Here is a 19,561-nt window from a genome sequence, read left to right as displayed (position 1 = left end):
CCTTAGAATTGACTGTCCAACAGTGCAATATTCCTTTGGTACTAACCCGCCAACAATGCAGTGCTCCCTCAGTACTGACCGCTAAACAATGCAGCCCTCCCTCAGTACTGACCCTCTAACTGTTGAACTCTCAATCAGTACTTCACTTGAGATTCACCTGGATTATGTGGTCAAGTTTCTGGATTCGGACTTGAATTCCTGACCTTCTAGCTCTGAGGTGAGTGATACTATCCCTAAGATACAGCTGAAACACAGTAAGGAGCTATTTCATGTGAAGGAAAATGCTGCTCTTATACTTTCCTCCTCCCATTTCAGGTCTTCACAAGTAAGACTATAAGGCAGAGGAGCCATTCGGCCCATCGAGCCTGCTCTGCCATTCAATGAGATCATGATTGATCTGATATGATAATCCTCAACTCCACTTTCCTGTCTTATCCCTATGATCCTTGTTTCCCTTACTGATTAAATAATTCCACAGATTCACTACTCTCTGAGAGAAGAAGTTCCTTCTAATCGCTGTCTTAGGTGTGTGGAACTATACCCTGAGATTATGCCCTCTGGTCCTAGACTCTCCGACAAGGGGAAACGATCTCTCAGCATCTACTCTGTCAAGCTCCCTGAGAACTCTGTCTCAATAAGGTCGCCTCTCATTCTTCTAAACTCTAATGAGTAAGGCCTATCCTGCTCAACCTCTCCTCATAAGAAAATCTCTCCACACCCGGGATCAACTTAGTGGACCTTCTCTGCACTGCATCCAATGCCAGTATATCTTTCCTTAGGTAAGGAGACCAAACTGTTCACAGTATTCCAGGTGTGGTTTAACTTGTGTAGTTTTAGCGAGAATTCTGTATTTTCATGCCCCGTTCCCATTGAAATAAAGGCCAACATTCCATTTGCTTTCCCTATTACCTGCTGAATTTGCATGCTAGCTTTCTGTACTTTATGCACATGGACCCCCAAATCCCTCTGCGCCTCAGCTTTCTGCAGTCTTTCTCCATTTAAATAGCATTTAGCTTCTTATTCCTACCCAAGTACAAATCTTCACATTTTCCTACATTATATTCCATCTGCCAAGCTTTTGCCCACTCATTTAACCTGTCCATAACCCTCTGTAGACAATAGTGCCATCCTCACCACTTGCCTTCCCACCTATTTTTGTGTCATAAATGCATGATTCCCCATGGATAAATTGGAGAAGTTGGGACTCTTTTGTTTGGAGAAGGGAAGGTTTGAAAGAGGTATTCAAAATTATGAGAGGTCTGGGCAGAGTATAGAGAGAGAAATGTTCCCATTGCTGGAAGGATCGTGAATCAGAGGACACATATTTAAGACAATGGTCAGTTGAGGGATAAAGGTTTTCAGGCAGTGAGGGGTTAGGAATGCACTGCCTGTGTGGTGGAGGCAGGTTCAATCCATAAAATCATAGAAACCCTACAGTGCAGAAAGAGGCCATTCGGCCCATCGACTCTGCACCGACCACAATCCCACCCAGGCCCTACCCCCATATCCCTACACATTTACCTGCTAATCCCTCTAATCTACGCATCTCAGGACACTAAGGGGCAATTTTAGCATGGCCAATCAACCTAACCCGCACATCTTTGGACTGTGGGAGGAAACTGGAGCACCCGGAGGAAACCCACGCAGACACGAGGAGAATGTGCAAACTCCACACAGACAGTGACCCAAGCCGGGAATCGAACCCAGGCCCCTGGAGCTGTGAAGCAGCAGTGCTAACCACTATGCCACTGTGCCGCCCATTTGAGGCATCAAGAGGGAATTGATTACTATTAGAGAAGAGGGGGGAGAATGGCACTCGGCGAATTGTTCCTTCAGACAGCTGGCATAGACACAATGGGCCAAATGGCCTCCTTCCATGCTGTAGCTATTCTGTGACCTGTATGAAAGTCCTGTACAATTACACATGTTGCTGTACACCTCAATGAGGGAACTCCAAACCTGTCATGCACTTGCATCATAATAACAAACTCTTACCTCATCGCTGTCATTATATAAAACATTAGCTCAATGAACCATCTAACATTCAAGGTATTGGTTAGTGCAGTGGGTTAGATATACAAAGTTTGTGGACCTGAGTCTGATTACAGTTGAAGAAAGATAACTCTGTGAAGAATGTAGCCAGTTTGATCATTTAAAGCCAGGGACACAAACTGAATATAATAATAAATCCCAGTTTTTCACATCACAGAATCTTTATAGTGTGAAAGGAGGCCATTTGGCCCATCGAGTCTGCACTGGCTCTCTGAAAGAGCATTCTATCCAGTCCTTGTCCCCATAACCTTGCACATTTTGAAACTACAAAAAGTCGTGAATGTAGCCCAATCCATCACGCAAACCAGCCTCCCATCCATTGACTTTGTCTACACTTCCCGCTGCCTCGGCAAAGCAGCCAGCATAATTAAGGACCCCACGCACCCCGGACATTCTCTCTTCCACCTTCTTCCTTCGGGAAAAAGATACAAAAGTCTGAGGTCACGTACCAACCGACTCAAGAACAGCTTCTTCCCTGCTGCTGTCAGACTTTTGAATGGACTCACCCTGTATTAAGTTGATCTTTCTCTACACGCTAGTTATGACTGTAACACTACATTCTGCACTGTCTCGTTTCCTTCTCTGTGAACGGTATGTTTTGTCTGTATAGCGCGCAAGAAACAATGTCTTTCACTGTCGGCTAATACATGTGACAATGTGATAATACATCAAATCATTTTTCTTTTTAGATAGCAATCCAATTCTATTTTGAATACCTCGATCGAAGCTGCCTTTACCACCCTCTCAGGAAGTTTGTTCCAGATTCCAACCACCCTGTGGGTGAAAATCTTTTTCCCTCCATAATTTTTACTCCTTTTGCCAATTATTATGAATCTGTGCCCTCTAGTTCTTGATGCTCCCTTGAGTGGGAACAATTTCTCACCATTTACCCTGTCGATACTCCATAGCATCTTGAATGCCTCTGTCAAGTCTCCTCTCAGCCATCTTTTTTCCAAGGAAAACAGTCCTGATCTCGCCAATCTATCCTCATAGCTACAGTTCTTTGTCCCTGGAATCATTCTTGTGAACCTTCTCTGTACTCTCTCCAATGCCTTCACGTTCTTCCTCAAGAATGGTGCCCAGAACTGCACACAGTCTTCAGATGAGGCCTAACTAATGTCTTATGCAAGTTCTATATGACCTCCTTATTCAATGCCCCTATGAATAAAACTGAAGATGCCATTTACTTTATTAACTGTTCTCTCAACGTGCTCTGCCACCTTCAAAGGCTTATGTACACGTACACCGAATTCCTTTGTTCTTGCACCTTCTTTGGAGTTTCTCCCTTTGTTTTATTTGATCTCTCCGTATTCTTCCTGCAAAAATGAATCACCTCACTACATTGAATATCATCTGCCACTTGTTTGCCCAATCCACCAACATATTTATATCCTCTTGAAGTTTAAGACTATCCTTTTCACATTTGACAACGTTTCCAATCTCCTTATCATCTACAAATTCTGAAATCATGCCCTGAACACCACAATCTAGGTCATTTTTATGTATCAGGAAGAACAAGGCTTCCAACACTGACCCCTGGGGAACTCCACTAGAAAACCTCTTGCAACCTTAAAAATAACCAGATACGTAACCCTCTGTTTCCTACCATTGAACCAATTTCTTGCCCAAGTGCATGCTTTCCTTTTTATTCTATGAGCTAGAATTTTGCGCACAAGTCTGTTGCGTAGCACTGTACCAAATAGATTTTGAAAATCAATATAAACCATATGAACAGTGTTAAAAGCAAAATACTGCGGATGCTGGAATCTGAAACAGAAACAGAAAATGCTGGAAAATCTCACCAGGTCTGACAGCATCTATGGGGAGAGAATAGAGCCAACGTTTCCAGCGTGGATGACCCTTTGTCAGAGCTGAGAGCAAAGAGAATTAGCGGAGATTTATACTGTGAGGGTGGGGGGAGAGGGGGGTGTGGAATGGGACAAAGGGAATGTCAATGAGGATACAGAAGGCTGAGAAGGTGCTAAAAGTGTCCATTCAGTGATCCAAATGCGTAAATGGCAGAACAGAGGTACTGATTGTTAAAGGAAATTTGGCAGTTGCCCTGAAGGGGGTCAACTAGGAGAGGTGGAATGGAGAAGTGGAAAATGGAAGGAGAGAGAAGGATGATAAAAATGGGTGAATGAGATGAAATGAAATAAAATAAATGGAAATGGGGTGAAGGTGGAGGAGAGAGTTCAGCCTCTGAAGTTGTTGAACTCAATGTTCAGTCCGGAAGGCAGTAAAGTGCCCAGTCGGAAGATGAGCTGCTGTTCCTCCAGTTTGCGTTGGGGTTCACTGGAACATTGCAAAAGGCCCAGGACGGACATGTGGACAGGAGAGCAGGGTGGTGTTGAAGTGGCAAGCGACAGGAAGGTCTGGGTCCTGCTTGCCGAAGGTGTTCAGCAAAGCGGTCACCCAGTCTACGTTTGGTCTCTGTGATGTAGAGTAAAGCGCACTGGGAGCAGCGAATGCATTAGACCAGATTGAAGGAGGTGCATGTGAAGCACTGCTTCACCTGGAAGGGGTGTTTAGGACCTGGGACGGTGATCAGGGAGGAGGTGAAGGGGCAGGTGTTGCACCTTCTTGCATGGAATGGTGCTGTGGGCAGGGGGTGAGGTGTTGGGTGTGATGGGGGAGTGGACCAGGGTGTCCCAGAGAGAACAGTCCCTGCGGAATGCTGACAGGGGGAGTGAGGGGAAGATGTGTTGAGTGGTGGCATCATGCTGGAAATGGCGGAGGATGATCCTTTGAATGCGGAGGCTGGTGGGGGTAAGGGGGACCCTGTCCTGGTTCTGGGAGGGAGGGGAGGCGGTGAGAACAGTGGCCCGGGGAATGGGTCGAATGCGGTTGAGAGACTTGTCAACCACAGTGGGTGGAAAACCATGATTCCATTGAGTGTACCAGTCACCTTCTCACTCACCTCAGCCTGGTTAGCATCTTTTTCCTTTGTAAAGTCAGAAGCAAAGTAGTCTTTTACTACCTTCATTACTTCTCCTGCTCCATGCGCAAGTCCCCTTTTTTATCCCTAATTGGCCCTACTGTTTCTTTTACCACCCTTTCATTATTTATATGCTCATAGAAGATTTTGGAATTCCTTTTATGTTATCTGTCTGTCTCTTCTCATACTCTCTCCTTGTTTTTCTGATTCGTTTCTTCACTTCCTCTCTGGTGCTTTTATATACAGCCTGATTCTCCATTGTATTTTGTACATGACATCTATCGTACACACACTTCTTCCTTTTCATCTTTCCCTCTATCTGTCTCGTCATCCAAGATGCTCTGGATCTATTTGTCCCACCTTTTCCCCTTCAAGGAAATTCTTAAATCTGGTTGTTGAAGCTTTTGCAGTTACTTCACACACAGAAATGTTTCACTTTTCATTTATTCGTTCAGCTAAGGAATGTACACAGCCCAGGGAAGTTTTTGTGGGGGCAGCACAGTTGCACTGCTGCCTCACAGCACCAGGGACCCGGGTTCAATTCCCTCCTTGGGTGACTATCTATGTGGAGTTTGCCCGTCCTCCCCGTGTCTGCGTGGGTTTCCTCCCACACTCCAAAGATGTGCAGGTTAGGTTGATTGGTCATGCCAAATTGCCCCTTAGTGTCCCAGATTAGGGGGGGATTAGTGGTGTAAATACTTGGGGGTCCGGTGGGATGCTCTGTTGGAGAGTCAGTGCAGATTTGATGGGCCAAATGGTCTGCTCCTGCATGGTAGGAATTCTGTGAATCTATGAAATACGGACTGTACTAATCCATGTTGATCATCGATACAGGCAATATCCTAACCTCGTGCCTCATCCCATACCACTTCCCTTCATTCTTAATGCCTTGGGTACATTAACTGGTGTTTGTTACCAAAGGTTTTTGCATAAGTGGCAGGCGTATTCTCCGAACTTCCTAATATGCTCACGGGCAGATCGATTCTACCTTAACAAGCTTCTGTGGTCGACTTCATGGGATGTGGGCAACACTAGGAAATCAGTATGAATTTCCCAACATTGGGCCACACAGACACAAAAGCAGTCATTTAAGTAAAAACAGAGATCTGTAAACCAAGGAACAAAAAAGAAAGTTACTTCATAAGTAAGATAAGTAATCGTCCTTTTTTTCAGAAGTAGGGAGAATATCTGTCGAGCTCAATAGTTGATGGGCTGCTGATACAAAGGAACACGAGTAACTTTACATTTTATGTTCCAAGAAATTTCAGTGCCAAATTCTCCTGCATGTAACCTGGACCTTTCCAGGTATTTGCTGCTCTAAAATTCTGGCATTAGTGATTTATTAATGCCGGCAATAAATTGAACTCATTTTTATGAGTTGCGACGTGAGTATTTGCCGCCTACGGGATTGCATGAGCTCCACTCTATTTCATTTGGAGATAGCATATTACTAATAAATGATAAAACAGTCTAGCATGTAGCTGATTATTTTTCACCAAATTAGCAGAATTGTCTTACTTTAGAACAGTTTTTTTTTGCATAATGAGTCAGAATCACGGAGTTTAGTGCTGATTTGACAAATGTTCCTCATTGTCTCCCTCTCTTTTCACCCCAAGCCCAGTTTTGATCAGTTATTTCCTCTATTGATGAAATAACCCTGATAATACATCTCCAGCATAACTTGGGTAACCACAAGGTTTCTCTCCATGCCCCCACTGGTCATAGTCAGTACCCTCAGTCATTACGTCAGAACTTCCTTCCACCTGCCACACAAACTGTTCAGAGGTGAAACCTCATGTTATTCTGTTGATTTTTTTTCTTTCAGCAGAGACTGAAGAAGTTCGACAGCACAGCCTGAAGGCAGAGATGGGATCCGAGAGAGCTCTGGTCCTTGACAGGCTCGCTAGCAATGTGGCCAAACGGAAAAGCTCAATGCCTCAAAAATTTATTGGTAAGACCCAGTAGTTAGACACTTTACTTCAGTCATTGTAAGTTAGCTGGCTTCTGACGCCCACCAGTTCCTGCAGGTGAAGCTGAGGATTTTTACACTCTGCTGTTTGCATTGAGCTTGTATTTTCACAAATGGCAGTGTCGCTTTTTCTGATGTTACTTGTACCAATGATCGGTCTTTACAGAAATAGATCTCTGCTGTAGAGTTGGCAGTTGCTGGACTGTTGAAACTTTTTGTGCAATTGAAGATTGCATGTAGTTGGAGTTCTAAAAGTTTTAGCAACTTGTTTTTTCAAAAAAAAAGATGTTTTTGTAGTGGATCTTGGAAAAGTTGCTGTTGAAAAAATATTGTGTTACACAGTAACTTCCAGACTTTGTCTGCAGAGCTGTGTGCATTTAATATACAGACTGTGTGCCTGTAAAGACACTGTCTACAATGTAATGACCATTTCATTGTAAACTTAAACCTTCATTGCAGAGCTGCAGGATTCAGAACTTGATTTACTATTGCTGCGTTGTTATTTGAGAATGCCATATAATTACTCATTTATATTCAAGCTTTGCTGAAAGATTAATCAGTTCAGTTTCATCAACAGTGTCCCCTTTTTAAACAAAAAGATAAGTTCCAATGAAATAAGACAGATTTTCTAATTGTTAGCTAAAATGCTAATTAAAATGAAGCAAGTTGTTCTTAGTCAAATAACAAATCTGGAAAACAAGAGGCGAATCATATTAAATGTTCATCAACTCCTGGTGCAAAACACTCTTCATTCCAGCCTGACAGGAAACTCAGAAGTTAGTTTAGCCCTTCAATTTGTGCCAGTGTGTTCTGCGTTTTAATCTTCTGCACTGTATTTTTCTCGTGCTGCCATTTGTCATGTTTGAAATTCTGTGCTGCAGGATTTAAAAAAACAGAAACTTTACAATTGATATGATTGCATTTATTGACAAACGTGAATTACCTCAGAAAAATGAAACGGTTTGTATTCTGTTAAGATTTTCTGCTGTTTAGAGTGTTCAGACATCTAACCAGTAGATTTTGACACTGAAAATCAAATCAATATTTAGAGGCTTTAGAAAAGTTAGACCTTTCAATGCAAGACTCAGGCTGAATACTTAAAAGAGCTTGAATTGTATTTCTGTGTGTGCTAATTTTACCAATTTAACTGGATTAACACTCATGTAAAAGTAGTGCACACAGGTGCATAATATCCGTTTACAATGTGTTTACATGTGAATTTCATCTATCAGAAGTTAATGCACTTCGCTTTGTTTTCTACCCTTTATGTGGATCAGTGAATTTTAAATTGTTCTGTTAAATAGTGAAAAAACAAATAGTGCTGTGTGCGACATCGGGGAATTCAGTGCAGGTCCTGGTTCAGCTGCTGGTATAATTGCAAAATGTCACATTTTATCAGCTTAGTTTTCTTTGCAGCTGAATATTGGTTTGCAGCAGCGTAAGGGTTAACACAACACATCAAATAAAATTCCCCATGTCCGATCTATCAACGTGCGATATTATAGTTTCATTTTGGCAGCACTTGCAAGAGATAAAAATACTAAACTTTATGACACCTCTCTGCCTGTGGTATTTTAACTCTTTTAAAGTTTCTAGGAGTTCTCTATCTGTACTTCACAGCTCCTAAAGGTTTCCACTTTACAGGAAACACGCTTATTAAAAAAGAACTTTTTATCTGAATGTTTCCCAGTTCATATTGTTTTGTTCCCAGATATTTACCGCAGAAAGATACTTTGCAAAGAGTTTTCAAAGTGATTCTGCAAAGCTGTATTCAAACCCAGTAGCTAAAGTGTTAATGTGGATCAAAGTGCCAGAGTTCTTTTCCTGTTCACTGGAGGCTTTTTCACACCGGTTTTTTTGAACTCTTGTTATCGGTATTCTGTAAAATAAGAGAGAAAGTAACAAGAATCCAACCAAGATCATTTGAACGAACGCTTTCTTCTGCTCGAGATCTCTTGACATTTCTGTTACCCGTAAATGTAAGGACGTTGTGATAGATATCTGTATGTTTTACTCATTTAGACCAAACCCACAATACCATCTGGATTATGCATGTTTTAGTAGGAGAGGGAAGAAGTGAGATCCTCACAGGGTCAGCCTACTCTGCACTGTATTGATGACTCTTTAAGCTCGTGAGTCACTTTTCTCGGTTTCAAATGAAGGCGGATCTGTTAATATCAGTGACTCTCTGCTACACATTCAAGGCTTCCAAAAGCTGTGCACTGATCCATCTTAACTGTACACAGCTTCTATATTCTCTACAGGATGGATCGGAATGTCAAGCACTGCATTTTGATTTAGCTCCCAGCCGCTTTTCTCCTTCACTTCACTCGGAACCTGCAGTTTTGTGGCTTCCTTGTACAAGTTGGGGCATCGTGATCGGCACAGGCTTGGAGGGCCGAAGGGCCTGTTCCTGTGCTGTACTTTTCTTTGTTCTTCCTTGTAGAAGTATTGAGTGAAGGACAAGAACTTGATCTTGCTGGGTGCAAGATCTATCGGTAAATCCCCTGTGATCCTGTTGGATTGGGAACTGCACTCAGTTCTGGGCATCGCATTGCAATAAGAGTATATTCCCTTGGAACGAGTGCAGAGCAGATTCACCAGATAGATACCACGGGTGAATGTTTAAACGATGAGGATAAATTGGATAAACCTGGCTTGACATCATCGTAACTACCTCACTCAGGCTGTCCCACAATATTCTAAATTCACAGAAATACAAAACCAGTCCATGTTTTCAGGAGCTAGTCTTGTGCGATATATGTCTGTGCTTCACTGCTTCTGCCTGTATCCAAGTCTAATTCTGTATCTTTTAAGAATTAAGCTTTAATATTCTTACCAGTTCCAAGCAGGTGCACAGTATTAAACTGTCCATAACTGAGCACAGATTGTTCCGAGGGGGTCACAGGGCCAGCTGATGTGTTTTTCTGTATTTCCTTCTATCTAATCTATGCTCAACCTTGATCTGAAACTGTTTGACATCGACCGGGGAAGAAAAATGTAAAGCTCCCTCCGAGCAACAACGCTCCTCATTGTGGAAGGGGCAAAACTGACTGAAAATAATTAAATTAAAACAATGGGTACAATGCCATTTTCACCAGAAGCAATTATAATTTATCAACTCCTAAAATAATTTGCACAAAACATTTGTTGCTGACAACTTCGTAAAATGTTAAACTTGATGTTAATACGGAAGGTGCTGATTGTTTCACAACTGTGGCCGTTAGAATCTAGGGAGACGGAGCATCTTATTGAACAATGTTAGACTGTAACTCAATCAGTTATTTTATTCAATCATGAAAATGTAAAGTAATTTCTCACCTTGTATTTCAGAGTTTTTAACAATTGTTAATAATACATTAGCTACTGGTTTCCACTGTAAAGTATTCCTGTACATTTAAACAACTCTGTTTCTGGATCACCAACAGACGGTGTGAAATAGACAATAAATTTAAGCAGGGGATGAATGTGGTGAGAATTTCAGTTTCAAGTACTGTACATTTCCACTTGCACCATGCAGAAGTGGTCACATGTGGAACCGTTTCATTGATTTTCGTGTTGCAGGTTTCTCTCCCTTACTATCTGTGTTCCTTTCCTGTAAGGACAGGCTTTCAGTAAACATTAAATGCAGAAGAGAACAGTGCAATCTACCAAACCTATTCCTGCCACAGTCTATCCACATTACAGGCTTTACCCCACTTGCTCTCAGTACTTCCTGTTTACTAAAGGAATGAAGAAAACTCTGAATATCAATCCATCTCCATCTGTCCCCCCCGCCCCAATCCCTGTCTCCCTGGATTTTGTCCTCTGTAAAATAACTTGCTCAGAATAGGGACTGTTATTGCCCCAGAATGGGAGAATTTGTTTTTCTCGTCTGTATTCCTGGTCCTGATTAATACCAGCTACTTATACAGCTGCCTTTGGAAGGAGGTAATTAGTTGCCATTGCTCAGACTCCAGCTAGCTGAGTGCCCATCGCTTACACTTCTGGGCCTTGGGTCATATCTTCCAAAGATTTCTAGTGGGAATGCATTAACCTGAGCTGTTGAGTATATTCTGATAGCAGAAGAGCCAAGTTCCACAGTGTGAAGCAGAGAAGGTTGATTGGATCTGTCTAGTGAATACTGCTAAAGGCACAAAATGTTGTCACCTATTGCAACACGGTGGCACAGTAGTTAGCACTGCTGCCTCACAGCAGCACGGTGGCACAGTGGTTAGCACTGCTGCCTCACAGCAGCACGGTGGCACAGTGGTTAGCACTGCCTGCCTCACTGCGCCAGGGACCCGGGTTTGATTCCAGCCTTGGGTGAAGGTGTGGAGTTTGCATGTCTGAGTCTGCATGGATTTCCTCCGGTTTCCTCCCACACTCCAGAGGTATGCGGGTTAGGTTGATTGACCATGCTAAATTGCCCCTTAGTGTCCCAAGGTGTGTAGGTTAGGTAAATTGTGCGGGATTACGAGGATAGCGAGGTGGGATGCTCTTTCCAAAAGTCAGTGCAGACTCAATGGGCTGAATGTCCTCCTTCTGCACTTTAGAGATGCTATGATTGCTTCAGAAAGGATGGCATTGCAATTTGAAGCCTTGGAGTTGAGTCATAGTCATAGATGTTAGTTATAGAGTCATAGAGGTTTGCAGCATGGAAACAGGCCCTTCGGCCCAACTTGTCCATGCAGCCCTTTTTTTTTAAAACCCGTAAGCTAATCCCAATTGCCCGCATTTGGCCCATATCCCTCTATACCCATCGTACCCATGTAACTTAATGTATTTTAAAAGACAAAATTGTACCCACCTCTACTACTACCTCTGGCAGCTTGTTCCAGACACTCACCACCCTTTGTGTGAAAAAATTGCCCCTCTGGACACTTTTGTATCTCTCCCCTCTCATCTTAAACAGATGCCCTCTAGTTTTAGACTCCCCTAGCTTTGGGAAAAGATATTGACTATCTCGCTGATCTGTGCCCCTCATTATTTTATAGACCTCTATAAGATCACCCCTCAGCCTCCTACACTCCAGAGAAAAAAGTACCAGTCTATTCAGCCTCTCCTTATAACTCAATTCATCAAGTCCCAGTAGCATCCTAGTAAATCTTTTCTGCACTCTTTCTAGTTTAATAATATCCTTTCTATAATAGGGTGACCAGAATTTCACACAGTATTCCAAGTGTGGCCTTACCAGTGTCTTGTACAACTTCAACAAGACATTCCAACTGCTGTATTCAATGTTCTGACCGATGAAACCAAGCATGCCGAATGCCTTCTTCACCACCCTGTCCACCTGTGACTCCACTTTCAAGGAGGTATGAACATGTACCCCTAGATCTCTTTGTTCTGTAACTCTCCCCAACGCCCTACCATTAACTGAGTAAGTCCTGCCCTGTTCAATCTACCAAAATGCATCACCTCGCATTTGTCTAAATTAAACTCCATCTGCCATTCGTCAGCCCACTGGCCCAGTTGATTAAGATCCCGTTGCAATTGGAGATAACTTTCTTCACTGTCCACTATGCCACCAATCTTGGTGTCATCTGCAAACTTACTAACCATGCCTCCTATATTCTCATCCAAATCGTTAATATAAATGACAAAAAACAGTGGACCCAGCACTGATCCCTGAGGCACACCGTTGGTCACAGGCCTCCAGTTTGAAAAACAACTCTCTACAACCACCCTCTGGCTTCTGTCAAGAAGCCAATTTTGTATCCATTTAGATACCTCACCCTGAACCCTGTGAAATTTAACCTTATGCAACAGCCTACCATGCGGTACCTTGTCAAAGGCCTTGCTAAAGTCCATGTAGACAACATCAACTGCACTGCCCTCATCTACCTTCTTGGTTACCCCTTCAAAAAACTCAATCAAATTTGTGAGACATGATTTTTCACTCACAAAGCCATGCTGACTGTCCCTAATCAGTCCTTGCACATCTAAATGCCTGTAGATCCTGTCTCTCAAAATATCTTCCAACAATTTACCCATCACAGATGTGAGGCTCACCGGCCTGTAGTTCCCAGGCTTTTCCCTGTAGCCCTTTTGAAACAAAGGCACAACATTTGCCACTCTCCAATCTTCAAGCTAAAAGAGAGAAGCTAAAAGCTGAAATATAGAGTAGGGGCCTGACCTTTAAAATTGTGAATGGTTTTGATAGAGTAGACACAGAGTGAACGGAGAAAGCTTAGAGACAATCGCTCTGAGATAGCAAGAAATCAAATCGGGAATTCAGAAGAAACTTCATTTACCCAGAGAGTGGTGAGAATGTGGAACTTGTTACCACAGAGAACAATCGGGGTGGCTAGAATAGATACCTTTAAGCAGAGGTTAGAGAAGGATGTGAGGGAATGGAATAGAGAGTTACATCATCTGATGTAAGAGAGAGACACCAATCATATTCACATCAGGAATGTTGATGTGTACACATGACTGGGAAGTCAGTACAGTAAGTATACTAACACTTTCATTCTTTTTCCCCTTTTGCTGTGTCTGGCCACATCTCTCTGCACTGGAATATACAGGAAACCTGGAGCAATGAGTAGTTGCACACAGGGAGGTATCTACTGTATCTGTCTGACCTTTGAAGTGGGAATACAAAGTGCAGCCCAGGAGGGGAGATTGTTGTTAATCGGAACCTCTGGTTTACTCAGTGACTTTCAGCGGTCTGTTTTGCTCTGGGGTCTTTAGCAACATTGGCACAAAGACAGATATTGGATTTATTTTTCCTTTCACCCAGATGTTTGATTGAAGTCTGAATGTAAAGTGATTTGATCATTCTTAATTGTTAAAAGTGAAATCCTCTTTTTTACATGCTGAGTTTAAAAGGGTATGATTCACATATCTGTCTGTTCACACTGAGTCATCTGGAGCCAGTTCAATAACGTTTCCCTATCTGGGGGATTAGAAGCAACATACTCTCTCATTTTTTTTGACTACAGAGACAACCTGTTTAAGTGCACGACCCCTTTAAATTTTATTGGCATGTCTGCGCAGTCACAATTTGGAGTCTTACTAAGCTACAATATCTGCAGAACAGACTTGGGACAGACTGATCAGTCAAAAGGTTACACGGGATTTACAGCACAGAAAGAAACTGTTCCTGTAATCCACATGAACCTTCTCCCACCCCGTTTCCTTCAGTGACACTCCCCCACATAACCTGCGCACTCTGGCAGAACCAGTCATCCTGACTGTCTTCAGAGAATCCAGCAGCCGATAGCGTTAAGGGTTTTTTTTATTACTGAACAGTGCAGCCGTATTAGAGGGTTCCAGTCATTAAGCTTCATTTTTTGAAATGTTAGTCACTGCAACAAAACTATAAACAACTGTGTCAAGAACAGATGTCTGATAAAGTTCGACAGGTTTGGAGAAATTGTGCCTGGGGAGGTACAATCTAATCTGGACCAATTGTGTCACTTCCCATTTGAAGAGTCAGCACCATCAGCACAGGCAGGATGACTCGATTCTGTCCTGTAATCTCTACAATCGTTTAACACACACCCACCCCGCTCCCAATCTCCAGTATCAGTCAGTAATAAAAACAGAAAATGCTGGAAAATCTCAGCAGCTCTGACAGCAAGTGTGGAGAGAGAACAGAGGCAAAGTTTTGAGTCTGGATGACCCCTCATCAGTGCTAAAGACAATAGAAAATGGGATGAGGTTTATTCTGTTGTGGTGAGGGGGGAGGAGGAGGAGTGGCTGGTAGAAAACCACTAGTTGGTGGAGACTGGAGAAATTGACAAAGTTGTCATGGACAAAAAGAAAAAGGGAATTAAATGATAGTGGAAAAGACTAGATTAAAGGAGGCGAACGTAAAGATGATCCTTTCAATCCCTTGAATGCCACCTCCAAAGGATCATCTTCCACCATTTCCACCAACTCCAGCATGGTGTCACCAAACACATCTTCCCCTCTCTCCCCCTGTCATTATTCCACCCTGGTTTATTCCTCCATCATACCCAACACCTCACCCCTTCCCACACCACCTTCCCATGCAACTGCAGAAGTCGCAACACCTACCCCCTTACTACTCACCATTCTAGGGCCCAAACCCACTTTTCATGTGAAGCAGTGTTTCTCGTGCACCTCCTGGTCTGTCTCGCTGGGAAGCTGACTGCTAGAGGGTGTTATTGCGCATGTGCCTCGATATCTCAGTGTACGAGTACCCCCACCTCCGATATTACCCCCCACCCGGAACATCGCATCCATCCGTCCACCCCCAGCCAGGATTTTAACCTCTCTCACAACCTACTGGCTTGCCATGCTGATCGACCGGTGGGACTGACTGCTTTGTAGAACACCTTCAGTCCACCTGCAAGCATGGCCTGCACCTTCCTGTCGCTTACCATTTCAACACCGCCCTGCTCTCCTGTCCACATGTCCATCTTGGGCCTTTTGCAATGTTCCAGTGAAGCCCAACGCAAACTGGAGAAACAGCAGCTCATCTTCCGACTGGGCACTTTACAACCTTCCGGACTGAACATTGAGTTCAACAACTTCAGAGGCTGAACTCTCTCCTCCACCTTCACCCCATTTCCATCAATTTAGTTTATTTCATTTTTTATTTTTATTTTCTTTTAGTTTCATTTCTTAAATTGTTTCATTTATAACTTTGTAAAATCGCGCTTTCCATCTTTTTTCCCCCCACCAGGAGGCGAGGTTGGAGAAAAACCTGTAACATTCTATAACTCCAGGGCCTCGGTGAGGCCACACCTGGAGTAATGTGTGCAGTTTTGGTGTCCTTATCTGAGGAAGGGTGTTCTTGCTCTCGAGGGAGTGCAGCGAAGGTTTACCAGGCTGATTCCTGGGATGGCAGGACTGATGTATGAGGAGAGATTGACTCGGTTAGGATTGTTTTCACTGGAGTTCAGACGAATGAGGGGGGGGACCTCATTGAGACTTATAAAATTCTAACAGGACTAGACAGGGTAGATGCAGGGAGGATGTTCCCGATGGTGGGGGGAGTCCAGAACCAGGGGTCACAGTCTGAGGATTCTGGGTAGACCATTTAGGACGGAGGTGAGGAGACATTTCTTCACCCAGAGAGCGGTGAGCCTGTGGAATTCATTACCATAGGAAGTAGTTGATGCCAAAACATTGAATGTATTCAAGAAGTAGCTGGATATAGCACTTGGGGCGAATGGGATCAAAGGTTATGGGGAAAAAGCAGGATTAGGCTATTGAGTTGGATGATCAGCCATGATCGTAATGAATGGTGGAGCAGGCTCGAAGGGCCAAATGGCCTCCTCCTGCTCCCATCTTCTATGTTTCCCTACACGTGTAGCTCTATATTGGGAACATAGGATCATAAAGTTACCCTTCCAATGGTAGCGAGTGGGTTGAAATCGAATGCTGAGGATTCGTATTGTAAAGAAAATAGAAATGGTGGCACTATTTTAGAAAATATAATAGAGGCAAAAAAATGAAAAAGTTTTGAACTTTGGGTTAAGGCCATACAGCACCCCCCAAAAAGTGACATTTGGAAAATTCATAATGTGGGTGACATAAATACGGAACAGGAAATTAACATTAAGAAGAAATTAACAAGGGTTTTGATTGTTGATATCTAATATGACGGTCTCAGTTTCATACAGCATTAGTTCACAGTAACATAAAAAATGATTTCTCTCATTTTGCAGAACTCATTCCCACTTGTAGTAAAACACACAAACATTAAAACTGGACTAAGCAGAATCCTGAGAGCCGCCTGTGGGATATTCCACACATTCTGGGCTCCGGGACAAATCCTGGATATTCCCCGGTGGCTGAGGCAGTGACAGTGATTAACCAGACTGGTTAAATTGCAGATCTGCCTCCCCTCACAGAGCCCGCTTCATATTGTCCCAGATATTAGGCTCCCATTTCAGTGGGTGAACCAGCTCCTTACAACAAATTGCAATTTATGTTGCCCATAAAACCGGTTATCCACAGGATTCAAATCATTCCCCTGATGTCTCTATACTCTTCAGCTGATGCAGAATTTGAGTTTTGTGATGCTTCTCCTGAACCCTAAAATATGCTTTTTTTGTATACAGGTGAGAAACAATATTGTCTAGGCTATCCTGACCTGCAGTACACCTCAGCCCCATCTTATGACAAGGAGGGTGAAATGATGCAGAGCCGCTTCATGGACCAGGCCATCAACAATGCCATCTCTTACCTGGGGGCAGAATCTTTGCGACCCCTTGTCCAGACAGCCCCTGCTCCCACATCAGAGATGGTATCTGTTATCAGCAGCCTTTATCCACTGTCACTCACACGTTCAGATGCCCCGAATGGCCATACGCGAGAAGCAGCCACAGAGAACAGCGGCTCCCAATTAAAAACCAAGTCCTCGGAAAGAGGAACGTCCCCCAGCAACAGTTGCCAGGACTCCACAGACACAGAGAGTAACCACGAGGAGCGGCAGAATCAGGCCTACCTGCAGCATCAGATGATCGCGCCCCGAATACGAAATGGGGTCCCTGCCACCAAAGAGGGTCCCAAACCATTTGACATCATCAAAACAGCCGGGGGATTGGGTCGTGATATGTTCAAAGTGATCACCAACGAGGGCGAACAGGTCAGAGTCTTCAAGTGTGACCACTGTCGAGTGCTGTACCTGGATTACGTGATGTTCACGATACACATGGGCTGCCACGGTTTTCGTGATCCTTTTGAATGTAATGTGTGTGGGTATCACAGCCAGGACAGATACGAGTTCTCCTCACATATAGCACGAGGCGAGCACCGTTACTACAGGAAATGAGCTGTAGAGATCATATTCTATCCAGGGATCAAAAAAGAACAAAAATATTTTTAAACCTCATGCTTTGCTTTCATACTTAACGCTGTGTGCCTTATTGTGCACAAATCTAAAATCTATATACCTGCACTCAGGTAAAAGACGTTTCATTTGTTGAGCAATGACCTGAATCACTTGGAGGCATTACACTGTAGCAGTAATGAACTCATCGAGCAATGCTAAACGTGGAGTGACTACCTTCAGTAAGGTGTTGTCCAGGCACACAGATTGGATCTGAACATTGCACAAATACCTTCTAAAAGAACAATAAACTTAACCAATTAGAACAGTTAATCTTCAATATTCTGTGACTCTCTGTGAAGAAGTAGGCACCAGATTGAGTTGCCACCTTTTTATAAATCATCCTCCTGTGTTAACAGCTGAAGGACAATCAGATGATCCATCACAGTTACCATTGTGAGCAGTGTACTTCATTGCTTCCTCAGGTATTTAATGAAGATCTATCTGTGTCCCTGTAACAGGATGTAATTTGTTCTTTCTGGAAGTTAGTGGAATTCTGGCCTTGATGGAGTCAGACACCTCTCTGCTCCTCCGGTTGCTGTGGAACTCTCTGCAAAGAGTATTTTTTCTTGACTCCATTAACTCAATCTCTTGGCTCCTACCAGATAGTTATAAATGTGAATTCCCGAGCTTTCTGGTGTTCAGAACTCATGCACCTGTCATGAAAGGAGCTCATTCCAGTGCCCCTGACACTCGAACATTCGCTGCAGTTCAAAGGGTCATCTCAGAGTCACCTGGATGAGTGACAGCAAATGCAGATTACAAAGGAAGTGTCACTTCATTCCATCCGTGCTGAAGGGAAGAACGGCACACATTCCCAGTCGGATTGGAGCAGCATCAGGTGCTGTTATCTGCCAATCAAAGGGAGAAGCCCGCACGGACAACATCAAACCTCAGATTGCTTTCCTTGTCACATTCTTTCAGCTTTTGTAAATGGCTTCCACCTTCATTTTAACACTGCTTTTGTATTGTGTAAAGGCAGTAATTTTGGAACAGAAAAAAACCGTAGTTTCACAAGTGTCTGTTGCAGAGTTGGTGCCTTGTCAAGTTTTGACTTCCCTTATTGCTTGAGCGAAGTTGCCATGAGGATGACCCCGTGCGCTGGGTGTGCACCAAGAATGGGCACTCATTGCTCCTTCCTTTAACTACACGCAGAAAAATCATGTAATGGTGTAGTTCTGAATTTATACAAATCTTTTAGGATACTGGCTTCAACAACAGTAGCACAGTGGTTAGCACTGGTGCCTCACAGTGCCAGGGACCCGGGTTCAATCCCATCCTTGGGTGACTGTCTGTGTGGAGTGTGCACGTTCTCCCCTTGTCTGCATGGGTTTCCTCCGGAAGCTCCGGTTTCCTCCCACAGTCCAAAGAGTGCGGGTTTGAGGGATTGGCCATGCTAAATTGCTCCGTAGTGTCATGGGGATTATCAGGGTAAATACATGTGGTTATGGGGATAGGGCCTGGGTGGGATTGTTGTCGGTGCAGACTCGATGGGCCGAGTGGCCTCCTCCTGTACTGTAGGGATTTGATGATTCTATGAAGTATCATTTGAATCTCATTCTTTACATTCCATCCTTAGTGACATTATTTTAATTTTTGTATTACTTTTAATGAATTTCATCATTGTACTTTTTACGCAGTGTTGCTGTAAGATACTAAATACACAAAATTATAGACAGCCTGTCTGTGTGTTGCAGGGAAGATAGGAATCTCAGATCTCAGGATGTACTGACAAAGCACTTTTATTTCCCAATTCGGCACGAGTAAATAAGAAATGCAGAAATTATTCCCTTTTATAATTGTCTAACGA

General features: G+C 43.4%; 1 protein-coding gene across 2 annotated transcripts in view; it reads left to right on the top strand.

Annotated features, from left to right (window-relative positions):
- LOC144500817 (zinc finger protein Aiolos-like) overlaps positions 1 to 17,825 on the top strand; it is a 151,154-nt gene extending 133,329 nt beyond the window's left edge. For both annotated transcript variants that reach the window (XM_078224287.1, XM_078224288.1), the window contains exons 7-8: positions 6,816 to 6,941; positions 16,982 to 17,825. In XM_078224287.1, the coding sequence (XP_078080413.1) occupies positions 6,816 to 6,941; positions 16,982 to 17,694 (839 nt within the window). In that variant the 3' untranslated portion in view covers positions 17,695 to 17,825. The remainder of the gene's footprint in view (positions 1 to 6,815; positions 6,942 to 16,981) is intronic.
- Positions 17,826 to 19,561: the final 1,736 nt, after the last annotated feature.

This window comes from Mustelus asterias, chromosome 11, assembly GCF_964213995.1.
Source record: "Mustelus asterias chromosome 11, sMusAst1.hap1.1, whole genome shotgun sequence".
Classification (NCBI taxonomy): Eukaryota; Metazoa; Chordata; class Chondrichthyes; order Carcharhiniformes; family Triakidae; genus Mustelus; species Mustelus asterias.
The sequence above is the reverse complement of the archived record's forward strand: the minus strand, read 5'-3'. Positions and strand labels throughout refer to the sequence as shown.